This window comes from Meleagris gallopavo, chromosome 6 (assembly GCF_905368555.1).
Source record: "Meleagris gallopavo chromosome 6, MGAL_WU_HG_1.1, whole genome shotgun sequence".
NCBI lineage: Eukaryota > Metazoa > Chordata > Aves > Galliformes > Phasianidae > Meleagris > Meleagris gallopavo.
In genome coordinates, this window is record NC_139409.1 from 29,768,333 (window position 1) to 29,781,235 (window position 12,903).

The following is a 12,903-nucleotide window of genomic DNA, read 5'->3' on the forward strand; positions in this document are numbered from 1 at the left end:
GAAACAATCAAAATTAAACACAGCACTCCATCTGAGGATTTAACAGTGCTAGCCATAGCAAATACTACTCCATGTGTTTCATATGACTCTTTTGTTTGTTTCTTTTTCCTCCTTTTTTTTTTCACAGCAGTTTGATATAGTTGGCTTTTAGTTGTTTTTTTGTTGTTGTTTTGGTTTTTTGCTTTCCATCACTATATCTTTTAAATGCTATTCCATGGAAAGACTGCCCACAGTCTTAATCTATCCTTACTGACCTATAATCCTAATCTATACTTTTTGATAGATTATATTTGCTTAAGAATAGCATTCTTTCCTTCCGCACAAAAGAATGGCCTCTTATTTGTATTTCAAGCCCATAACAATTTTGCATTAACTGCCAACTTAATTTCACCATCCCTTTCATTTAAATTTTCTTCCTTGATCACATTCTGCTTCTAAGGGTGAAATGTAGACAAGCACAGCGTCTGTTAATTTTCTGACCTTCTGAAAATTCTTTTTCCCTCCATATTGCAAGAATTTAAGAAGCTTTTTATTTTTTTTCCTTTTGTACATGCTGCCCAACAAATGACTAGGCATTTAGTGGTCTCTGAATTCCTTTCATTTAGCTAGACATCATCCTCCTAATTCTTCTGGTATGATGGACCAAAATCACAGTTTTGTCTTTCTTCTGTTGCAGGGAATGCCACAGAAGGTATATTCCCTTTCTTTGCTCCATTTTTCTGAAAAGAATATGTAGATTTTAACATTCAGTTCTGTGAACTATCACTATAGGTCTTTATCAGGCTAAGTCACCATTTCTTATAATGTATGAAGTTTTCCTGTTCAAGGTATATAAAGAGTTCAGGAGAATGCAGAATTGCTACCTTCTGTGCTTCCTATGATCTTGACATATATACCACTCAATTGCTTAAAAGGAAAAAAAATTGTATTTTCTCTTCTTTTTTAGGAAAAAAAAAAATCACATTGACCTGGCATAGTTATTGGTTGCATCTAAAACAGGTGTACAAACTTAATAGTAAAGGATTACGTTTTTGCATCAATAAATGCTTGCAAGTTGATCTGGTTAAAAGAAATTGAGGTGAAATAGATTTCTTTCATATAATTCTATTTAGCTAAAAGAATCAGGTAGGTTTCCACCTTCTATTTTCAGAAATAACACAAGTAATCTGCTTCCTTTGTCACAGAGTTAGACTTTTGGACAAAAGCTCAGTCTTTCTCCGAAAGTTCAAATGTTGTGCTCTATTTCTTACCTTTACTCCACATTGTTTTTTCTTTCTTCAGCACTCACCTCTATTCAGACTTTGTGTTCTTCCATCCACTGCATCAAGTCCTTGATAGTTTTGTAGATTCAAATGCTGTAATAGTATTCATATGTCTTGGTTTGGTTTGTAGAATTGCAGCATTTTAATCAGCTGCTCTCTATAAAAACTGTAAGTTAAGAGGTTTTTTAGTTTCTTTAAATATGATGAATATCCCCAGACTTTTTAACATAATACTTAGGAGCAGATTCATAGCAATGTACTGCCTCATAGCAAAATACTACCTCATACATTTAGGCATTACGGAACTTTTCATGGCAATACAGAGAATACTCTGAATTAATCAGAGTGCTTGACAACAAGTAAAGCTCTCCTATCCTCCAGTTAACAGAGCTAAGTAGCTTAACCAGTGGTACGACTAATCTTAACTTAGTCAACAAAGTTTACCCCACTCTGCATTGCCAAAACTGATAAACTGTGACAAAGAAGAGAGGAAAAAGGGTGTCCTCTAAAAGACCAGAAGCCCATGGCTGCTCCAGAACAGAGTACTTTTCATGCTCATGGGTACCTGCAGGGAGCACAGTCTGCATCCATCAGAGAGTGACAGGAAAAAAAATTACCTTCTCCCTGCAGACATTAATTAAGATTAGGCAGAATCTTTATATTCATTTTCACATACATATTGACAAAAGTTAACTGTGTAGAATATACTCATAGATTCCATATTTATGACCAAACAGCCAACCTATTACCCAATGAATTCAATGAAGAACTTATGATGATGAGCCATTTCTTAGATGCACACCAAAATACTACCTTATTTCAGAGTGAGGATGCAAGTAAAGTGACATGACTACAGCTACTTCCCCTGGTTTTTAGTGTTATTACCACTGAGCTTGAGTACAGTTAATGTGCCCTTATACTGCCGTGGAGATGTGGGAGTTGAATGTGACTAATGTGATACCTGCAGTACTAAAGTTCCATTTTGGTCAGGTTTCTGAAAAATAAACACAAAAATGTTTTCTGGGTGTTTTTATGAATCGCATATATAACAAAGATGGAAAAGTCACAAAACAGCTATTATCAAAGCATAACGGGGAAAAAAATGTCTTTTAAAGTTCCATCCTGATAAATATATCCCAGCCACAGAGGAAAGGTAAGAGATCACCTACAGTTTAGGTAACAGTCAATTACCACCAATGGCTACACATGTGCAGCTCATGGGTGCAGGTTGGTTATCACACCGGCGTCTAGGCTGCTGTAGAGTTGACAGTAAGTGTGTGCTACAATACAGATCAGGGTCTGAACAGGTGAGAAGCTCTTGGGAAAAGGCTCATGTAGCTTGGGAGCCCAAACAGACTGCTTCAGTCTGCACTTCTGCGTGTACCCAGATGGAACTTGTTTATGAAAAACTGCTCCACAGCTGTAATCAAGTATACTTATCTGAATGACCTTGCTCATATTGGTGTGCAACACTTTATTGTCTCCTATTGTTACATATATGGCACCAGCGGGGTAGCGCTGGCACTCTACCAGCTGTCCACCTTTGGTAATGTGAGTACTCCTCCATTACACTGATGAATATTGTCTTGCCTCCACATGCTTTCTTCAGGATCACTAAATCCTTTGTAGAAGTGCTGGCACTTCTGCATAACAACTGACATAGTCAGCAGGATCCCAGCTAAAAAAAAGTCCAGTTTGCAAGAGGGAGGGATTGGATTTGCTGGGGAAAATCCTGGGGTGGAAATAGATCATCTTGTGGTATGTGGTTGCCCAAGGAATAGAGAAATGAGGACTGCTGTGAGAGTACAAGAATGCCCTGAAATTGCCAGAGTAGTTGGCTGCAATTTTAGAAACAGAGGGAATATAAACTGAATTGAAAAAGGAGGAGGTTGAATAGGACCACATTCAAATTCACTGGTAGGTGATCATGGTTACCTGAGTTCAGCATGACCTAGACTGCTCCCCTTGTTAGAGTTGTTAAGATCAGTATAGTATGCCTGACTCAGAAAGGGCAGATTCATGCTGAGGATAACTGGCAATCTCCCACAGTTATTGCAGCTTGGATAAAGAGCTTGGCAAAAGAACACAGGTTTTTATCTGATAAAAGCAAGGCTATTGTTTGTAGGGTGTCAGGCCAAAAACAAAAATAACAGTGGAGGAAAAGGGAGTATATCTACTACATCACTGTCAGATCCAGCAAGGAAAGGAAACCCCTCCCACCCTCCTCTATTCCTCCCCTTCAGGGAGAAGCTGCAAGAGAACAAAATGTGGTGCCCAGAAGGCACTGGACCTGCTTAACTGAGAACAAAATTATCAGTACATGAATGATAATAGCCCATATACACATATTTTGAAGATAAAAATATTTAATGGCATTTCCACTTATCATACAATCCTATCAGAGCAGATCTTATAGAAAATTATAATGGCATTTTAAAAACAGCCATTCAGGCTGACGCTCAATCCTTGAAGGGGTGGACAACATGGCTGCATGGGGTATTAAGAGACTTAAATGAAAGACCTCAAATGGCTAACCCAGGGCTTAACACATACTACAAGTTACTTGAACTTCACTTTGGATACAAATAACATGAATTGAAAAACATATAAAGCCACAAATTGTTATCATGAACAACCTACTGCTCTCTGCCCCTGTTGACCTTGACCTTGTTAACCACGTAGTACAATGACCATGGGAGGTTCAAGGAAGGCCAAAATCATGCAACCTCCTTGCTCCTATGTTATTGGAAAAGAGAAATTATGTAACCCATCAGGTGCTCTGTATCTGACACACCAAAATGCTTGTCAACACACCAATTTTTATTGTACAAGGAATATTGATTATATCATTATGATAGATTCAGGTGCCTCCTATGTCACCAGTTACATCTGTACAGCCTCCAGTATCAGGACAAAGAGTCTGATAAAACCAATCTGGTCATAACCCTTTTCAAGCAGAAGTATTGACACAAGATTGCAATGTTGACTGTATATTAGCTTGGAAGATGGATTTTTTGCTACTATTCCATTTAAGGTCCATGGCTAAAGTACTTACTGACTGGGCAACTCGTATAACTCATGTTGTTCACGAGACTGATGGTTGGGTCTATACGATTTTACCCACAGATGCAAGCTAAGGGTTATCTTGGTACATTAGCCTGAATGAGACACAGTGGAACCAAGCTCTTCAGTAGAATAGAACTTTAAGCAGAAATGGGTGGGTGTCCTTCAGTGAAACAGTTTCCAAAGTAATGAATGAAGTCTGATTGTGGAACCACACGCAACCTCATCACCCTATGGATCCCACAGTATACAGGATGATGTAGGCTGGCTCTCATCTTTAATGCTGTGGGTATGACTCTAGATGCTATGTTGTGTTGAATGAAACTCTTCTGATTGAACTGATGTGTATTTGGGGGCTTTACCCAACTCTGCTGTAAGAATATTACCTTACCTAAACCGTTGAATAAGAGTCCTCATAAGTCTTTTAAGCATATGATACTATGAGGTTCTTTGTGGGTTTGCTGGCCATACCTATCATCTAACTAGACTGGATGATGTACTTGGGGTTGGCTTTATGTACCCAGTGCAATACATTCCAAGTAACCACAAACGAATTGCCCAACCTTTCTCACCAGACATCAATATAAATGGACTGCTTGGTGTTTCTATGCTATGGCTATCTTCTCACCACAAGCTGAAGTTATCTCTACTGAATGGCAGGTACCTGCATTAGCTAATCATACTGCAGCAGCACTAAATGTAACCCAACAAGCTATTGGACTGATCAACCAGGAATTAGAACACAAAAAATTGTATTAGAGAACCACATTGGACACACTGACTGCTGTTCAAAGGGGTTCCTTACAATTATTAACACTGATTGTGTAGTGTATGTATTCTTGATGTTTTCAAAAATGTAACTCACATAATGCCTCAGAAGAAGATCCAAATAAATAGAACAACTAAAATATGATTCTGTCTCTACCTGGCGAGCCTCCTTTCATTCATGGTGGAGGAATGGTTGTACACTATTATTGGATTTTCTTATTTGCCTTATAAGTTGCTGCACAGACTATTGTTTATGTGCGATTTGGAAGCAGTGCACATCAGCTATCTTCAAAAAAGTTATGTTTCAGTTCAATCCATAAAGGGGTAGATTGTGTGGAAAAATACAGATCATGGCTTGATCTAGAACTTGGGAAAGGGCTTGTGTAACTTGGGAACAAAAACAGAGTGCCTCGGTCTGAACTTCTGCACGTACCCAGAAGAAACATGTTTACGAAAAACTACTATGAAGCTGTAAAAAATATCTTTGGTTTATTTGAATGACCTTGCTCATTTTGGCACGCAATGCTTTATTGTCTCCTGTTGTTATATATATGACATGGCACTAAGGGTTAGCGCGAACACTCTACTGGCCAGCCAGCTCCAGTAATATTAGTTCTCTATTAAATTGACAAATATTTACTGACTTCCATGTATTTTCTTCAGGATCAATAAACCACAAACAGAAGTGCTGGTTCTTCTGCATATCAGTAAGTAGCAACAAAGCTTGTATGATATAAAACTCCCTCTTTGCATTTGATTACTATTTTGATGAGATAGTCCATTAAAGTCAGATGTCTTCTACTTTAACATACCATGCATTATGTTCTCTGAATTCTACTGCTTTACTAGAGAAATGAGTTCTTATTTCTAGTTTGTGCTTTTAAGGACTTTTTGGGATTGTTTGCTAGTTTTTAATTATGCTGTATTATGAATAACTGTCCTTCAGAGTAGGTATCTCTTCTAGTTCAGTCAGTATGGGTGGTGTTAATTAATATTACATGATTGTATTTAATTTCATTTCTTTCCTATTGCTAACAGCTTCTGGACAAATAAAAAAAAAATGCATGGAATCGTACTCTCTGGTTTGATTGTAAGGATACTTTTCAGATGCAGTATTTTCTAAAGTTAAAACACATTTTGGATAAAACGCAAAATAACATTTCCCTTCCAAACTGTACTTTATTATACTTGACCCCAAGATGTTACCAGGGCATTATTTCTAACTACAATTTATTCATTACTTGTGTTACTTCTGTTCCTTTCTCTATGGATGGGAGTCTCTTCTCCTTCTCCTTTAGTCCAGAATTTCTGTGTCTGCAAAAACATCAGATTATGTTATCTTATTTTTCACTGAAGTATGGAGCAGTTAATTGTAATTACACTTAGAATCATAGAATCCTTAGAGTTGGAAGGAATCTCTGAAGGCCATCTAGACCAACTCCCCTGCATTGAACAGGGACAACATAGCTAGATTAGGTTGCCCAGGACCTTATCCAGCTTCACCTGGGAAGTCTCCAGGGATGGGGCATCAACCACTTCTTTAAGGAGAGAGTTCACATTACACCCTTTTTGGACTCAATTTTCTAAGCTGGGCAGGTCTTAGGCTTTCTCTTACCTTGTGTGCAGTGCACAGAGGAGTGGATGTGAATGGCAACTGTCACTTTGGTGCTGCTATGTGTATTAACAACTGTTGATGAGGTTTTGAAAAGTGAGCCCTCTGCACTGGTAAGGCTTCTGATCTCATCTGAAGGATTGTGTGCAGTTTGGGGCACCACAGTATAAGGACATAAAATTATGACTGTGTGTCCAAAGGAGGGCCATGAAAAATGGCAAAGGGTCTAGAAAGCAAGATGTATGAGGAGTGGCTGAGACGCCTTGATTTGTTCAGCCCAGAGCAGAGGAGCTGAGCGGGAGGCCTCATGGCAGCTGCAGCTCTCACAGGGAGCGGAGAGCAGTGCTGAGCTCTGCTTTCTGGTGACAGCAGTTGGACCCGAGAGAATGGCATGGAGCTGTGCCAGGGGAGTGGCAAGTTGGGTGTTCAGAAAAGGTTGTTCACCAGAGGTCAGTGGGAGTGGAACAGGCTGCCCAGGGCAGTGGTCATGGCATCAAGCCACAGATGAAGAAGCATTTGGACAATACTTTTGGAAATGTGGTTTCAATTTGAGTGGTCGTGTGTGGAGCCAAGAGTTGGACTCAGTGATCCTTATGGTTCCTTTCCAACTCTGGATATTCTACACTTCTTGTAGTGTAGTGCTTGTGTTTCAAAGGCACCAAACCTTCACCAACTGTCACTTCTTTTAAATAAGTTGTGCAGCAGCTCTGAAAACTGGGCCAAGAGAGTTTCTACTTTTATTATACTATCTATGTGCTCTGCAGCCCCACACCTATCATAAAATCCACATCAGGCATTTGCTTTCTATCTGGGATGTTGCTAAAACTGATCAGTTGTTTTAAGTTTGGTGGTAGGTCACTTATGAAACTAACAGCTAATCTCCTATTTTAAAAAAAGCCCAGATACAGTAAGTCGTTCTTGCTCCCTCTCAGGCAAACAAGGAAACAAACCTGTTTCCTTTGAAGAAAATAGTGCATGTAGCTGGGAACCTTGGGGCTGGGGCAGCACAACATTTCAGTTTACCACTCTTTCCCTTCAGTTGAATTCTGTAAATGCAAATTCTTCATGACTGCAGAAGCTTTTCATAAGCAGCTGCTGATGTGTGTTATTCAGGCCTAACTCTGAGTCTGCAACATAAGCCCTGGGTAATGCTGATGAAATAAGAAAGTACTAAAAAGTAACAAGCCTGACACACAGTAATTTGGAAACCAAGCAAATACAGAGGGTCCCAGTGGGTGGAAGCCAATGAAGACTAAAAATGCCTTTGCTTCTGTGGTACTTTTAGGGCACCACAACCAATATGTAAAATGTAACCTGAACCCCATGGGGAAGGCTAAAGAGGGAAACTAAATAAGGTTTAGCCCTGAAAACATGATTCAAGAACTACTTCAGTTATCTCACTGACTAGCTTAACTGAGACTCAGCTTTGGGACAGTGGTATTTGAGTGGATAGGGAAAAAAGCAGAGTTTATTTTTCAAAACATTAAAGTCATTACTGTTAGTAAATGATGCAGACTTTGGTATAGATGGGGAAGGGTGTGGAAGAACCCCTATTTTAGGACTGCACAGAAAATCTGTTTTATGTACCTGTTTTCTTCTAAGGGGATGGGGGAAAGCCCATTGAGTTAACCCAAAGCAAAGAACAGCTTTAGTTTTGCTAGAATGAAACCCAACACAAATTCTCGGAAAAGAATTACATGAGCAAAACACAATGCTTTTGTGTATTAGTTCCTGTGAGAACAGCAACAAAATTAGCTAGCTTTGATCCTGATGTTGCTTAGAAGTGGGAAGTGAAAACACTTTCAGTGGTCCAGTCAAAGGTCATCAGTATCTTTATTCCTAGTTGAAATTCACTGAATGCAGTGAAGCAATTCCCCAAATCAGATGTGCTCTCACAAGCCTGATTTTACAATTTTATTTTTTCTTCCCCCTGGGCGAGTGACTTTTCTTCAATATCTAATCACCTCCATGTGCCTGAAAATAGGGGATGAGGGAAACTCCTCTGAAGAAGTGGTCCCTGCGACAACTTTTTCAAACTAAAATTCTTCCAGCGTTAGTAACGGTGAGAACCAAGTCAGAAAGCGCTGTTCGGGCAGGCGTACCGAGCAGCTCGCTGTGGGTGCCTGCTGCCAGCCCAACCCCCCGCCCGAACTCTCCCTCCAGGCTGCAATTCCACCTCCACCTGCCAGCCGAGAGACGGGCGGGCAAAAGGGCGGTCCCGCCCGTGGCGGGGTGCGGGCGGTCCCGCCCGGGAGGCAGCTACAGGGCATGGCCGGGCTGGCAGTCACGGTAGCGTGGGGTTCGGGCAGCGGCAGGTAAGGATTCTATGGGACTGGTCCTCGTGGTCACCAGAAAGAAAGGGCACAGCACGAGGTGTAAAGGTAAGCTGAAATAATACGAAGAAAGGCACAACCAGGAGCCTTAATTGAGGATGCTTAAGCTAGATATGTATTTTTAATGTTGGGTTGATTATGTGTTTTGTTATCATTTTAGCCTTCATCAAATTCATGTGTGTTTCTGCATGTATGTGTTAAGCTGCATAAAGTAAAGCCTGGGCACGGCTGGCACCTCAGTTGCTGACTACCTCTAAACGTTTCTTAGCAGGCACATGGCAAAATACATGAGCGCATCGTTGGTCCTTAGCATGATAATCATGATTGTATTACATCTGTCCACTAAGTTTAGTTCAAGCTAATGATGGAAACCTTCCATCCTGTAATGGATCATCCACACTAATCCAAATGTGGATCATCTAGAGACTATTAAAACAGGCTGCTGAGATGGTGCAAGTTAGAGCAACAGGTTCTATTAGTAAGATTTCCTCAAAGGCAGTCTTTAATCACACTATTACGTGCTTCTTTATCATATATTTCAGTCAGATAATTGTGCTACTTAAATAAAGTGACATGTGAAGAAATGCAGATATAATGTGAACACTTTAAATAGCTACTATTTCCAAATGTTTTGATGTGGAACTTTCGGTGGTTGGCTTTGTGGGGTGTTAGATAGGTGAGTTGTTTGGGTTTTTGTTTGTTTGTTTTTCTTTTTTTTGGGGGGGAAAGGGGGGAATTTCACTTTTTTTTTCTTTTTTTTCTGCATACGTTTTGTTTAATCTTTCTCTTTATCTCAGAATATACAAGAAAGAATGACAGTGAATCAAAGTTTAAATTTCACGGAAAAGGACATTTCTGAAACTGGTAAGTAGCAGGCACGCAAACAGCATGTGCACTTACAGAGTATATTCCATAAGTGTATCTGAAAGTGCGTCATAAATCCTTCCTCACTGCCATAGAGACAGCATATGAACAGTATCTGAGTCTGTACACTTGCTGAAAATTTGCTGGACATACCTGATTTTTTCTCCTACTGATTTCAGCCCACTTGGTTTCTGTTGAGCATTCAGTAACTTAAAGCCACCACCTAGAAGACATTAATGCATGAATCATTCCACTGACTTCAACAGCATTCATTTACCTGCATAAAACTATTTAGGTGCGTCCTAGTCTGGGCTGGAAAATGTTCTTTAGACAGGCTTGTTAAGGTAGAAGTCCTTATATGGTTGTCTAAGTCAGTCTTTTCCAACTGACTGATGAGAGAATATGAAAAACTGTATACAGAAAATTCTACTCGGCAGTCAAGCATAGTCTGGATGGGAAACTGTTGGTGTATTGAGCCCTTTTCTCATTTGTTTCTTTATCCATTTATTATATCCCATCCTATCGCTTTTATGGTTTTAAGCTTTCTGGGGTAGAAGTCCTCTTGTGTAGCACAAAGGAGGTGAACGTGTGACAACTACTGCAGTGCAAGTAATAGTGATGATTTTTACAGGCAAACGCATGATTCCTGAGTGAACTCACCTGTATTCAATGTTACCTACACCAATTATAACTTTCACTATAAGTAATTCTGCTTATTTCTTTAGGACTTAACTTTTTTGCAGTCACTTTTGTAAGCATTGAATCATTGCTCAGTTGATTTAGTCTTTGATAGCTTGTCTGTGTAAATATATTTTTAATTGTTTTTATCTCAGAAATCTAGCTGGAAGCTTCTTCAGGAGAGAAGCAGATAAATCGAAGAGAAAGGAAACTTCAAAAAGAAGAGACTGGTCTGTCCAAGAATATAAGGAAATATTAGTCTTTAAGCTTGAAATGCAAAAGAATTATCAGGAAAAGCTGTAACAGACTACTAGAAAAAAAGTGTAATGTTATGTTAAGAAAATCTGCTTTTTATTCTGCAGATCCCACAAGCACAGAATATGATGACCCTTCTTTCCAACATGAGGAAAATCTTGAAGAAAGTGACCAGTTGAAGGCCAAGAAAAAAAAGTAGGACTTCTTGAATTCAGGAGATTGGCCATGGGTATATTGGGTGCTGGGCTATATTTTTAATATGATTTTGCTAGAAAAAGCTTATGTTAATTGTATTCTGTGTCTTCTAGGAAAAAAGATAAGACAGAGAAAAAGGTGGTTGGCATCTTTGAACTGGTTAGTGCCTGGATTGGTGGCTTACTTCTTTTGTCATTGTCATTGTTGATTGATTGCCTATTAATTGCAATTCATAAATTGAAAAAAGAAAAACACCCCAAAACCCTGAGACCTATGAAGTATTATCATTGGTGCTGTTACATTAAGTCCTCACCTTAGTGTATTGGAAGCACTTAGAGCACTAACAAGGAATTGATTTTGGAATATGAGGCTTACCTGTGCTGAAGCTGATCTAGGCTATATGTACTGTGCACACCCTTGCCTGGGCTCTGTTTAAAAAGGGTTTGTCCTGTGTTTGATATCTGAAGGACTTGCTGTTTGAGAGGGCCAGGGTTATGTTTTTGTGCCCATTTTTTCTACCCAACAGCTCTTCCTAAGTAACTCTACACACAGACTTGCTTTTTCTAAAATAAGAGAACTCCTATTGTTCTGTGGTTTATTCCATGTCTGTTTACACTTTGGAAGTGTGTTTAGCACAGTCAAGAATAAAATGTTCTCATTTCAGATGAATCACATCCAGGAACAGCTATTGAAGTTCATATTCACTTTTTTTGTTGTTTTTTTTTTGTTGTTGTTGTTGTTGTTGTTTTTCTTTTTCTTTTTTATTTTTCCAAGGTGAGGAAATATTTAAGGATAAGCAAGCCTTAAGGTGCAATTGCAGTTAGAGATCTTGTCTTCCAGTAGATCCAAGCCAGGTGCTGATCAATAACTCACTCTTGTTTAAATTCCAATATACTGTATATATGCAGGACCTACTACGAAATTCTTCTTGTGTTCTGATTTTTCTTTTAGTTGTAGTCTTGCTGCTTTTTAGAATACGTAGATAGAAATGTGTTTGGTATGTCTGCTGTACTGTATTTAATATGCGAACTGCCAGGCATAACTTTACTCTTTTTCTTTAATGTTCATGTAGTTCCGCTATGCTGATTGGGTGGATATACTTTTGATGGTAGTTGGTTTGATCGCAGCTGCTGCTAATGGTACTGGATTACCACTCATGATCATTATCTTTGGAGATATGACAAATGCCTTTGTTCTAAGTGGTGTGAACTCAAGTATGTCAGAAGGTAAATTTAGAATTAGACTTCTCCACATACCATTATGTTTTGCTACCGGAGCTAAGACTGGTACATGTCAGAATGAGTGCATGATGAACAAAATTCAACTTTTTGCAAATTACTTGATCATATTCAATTGTCATGACTTGAACCAAATAAAAAGCATGTGCCTTATGAATAAGTTTCATCTTGTGTGGGATGGTGAGGAGAACGAACAACCTTTTGTATCATCATTTGTCAGCTACTTGCTATTAGAAACTCAGAGAAAAATAAATGTGTATCTGCCACATGTCTTGCCCTAATTGGAAAATACAGAACACTTTGAAAGTGGTAACCCTATATTGTCATAATTTATCTTTTATGTATGATACATTCATAAGTACTCTTTTCCCCACAGGTCCTTCAGTAAATAATTCCAGTTGCCAACCAGCTACAGGTGTAGATATAGAAGCTGAAATGACAAAGTAAGAGTTGTCATAGTCATTCCATTTACAGAACATTTGGGGAATTTGTATGCGTGTGATCCCTTTGAGTGAAATCCAAATTTTTACCTGCTCAGAAGGGCTTCACTGTAATGCGCTGCAGATTTCCGTATTTACTTTGGTGGGGTACATAATTATTGTTGCTTTTTGTGTAATCTCTCCCACAAGAAGCAG

The 12,903-nt window shown here is 39.0% G+C and overlaps 1 protein-coding gene across 7 annotated transcripts in view; it reads left to right on the forward strand.

The window, feature by feature from the left end:
- Positions 1 to 4,171: 4,171 nt before the first annotated feature.
- Positions 4,172 to 12,903, forward strand: part of ABCB5 (ATP binding cassette subfamily B member 5) — a 38,418-nt gene continuing 29,686 nt past the window's right edge. For 2 of the 7 annotated variants that reach the window (XM_010712758.4, XM_085226165.1), the window contains exons 1-6: positions 4,188 to 5,800; positions 9,836 to 9,902; positions 10,943 to 11,030; positions 11,144 to 11,189; positions 12,103 to 12,256; positions 12,645 to 12,711. In XM_010712758.4, coding sequence (XP_010711060.1) covers positions 9,851 to 9,902; positions 10,943 to 11,030; positions 11,144 to 11,189; positions 12,103 to 12,256; positions 12,645 to 12,711 — 407 coding nt within the window. In that variant the 5' untranslated portion in view covers positions 4,188 to 5,800; positions 9,836 to 9,850. Of the gene's footprint in view, positions 5,801 to 8,865; positions 9,087 to 9,835; positions 9,903 to 10,942; positions 11,031 to 11,143; positions 11,190 to 12,102; positions 12,257 to 12,644; positions 12,712 to 12,903 lie in introns of those variants that run through there. The other 5 variants (XM_085226167.1, XM_085226166.1, XM_085226164.1 and 2 more) reach the window with 5 other exon arrangements.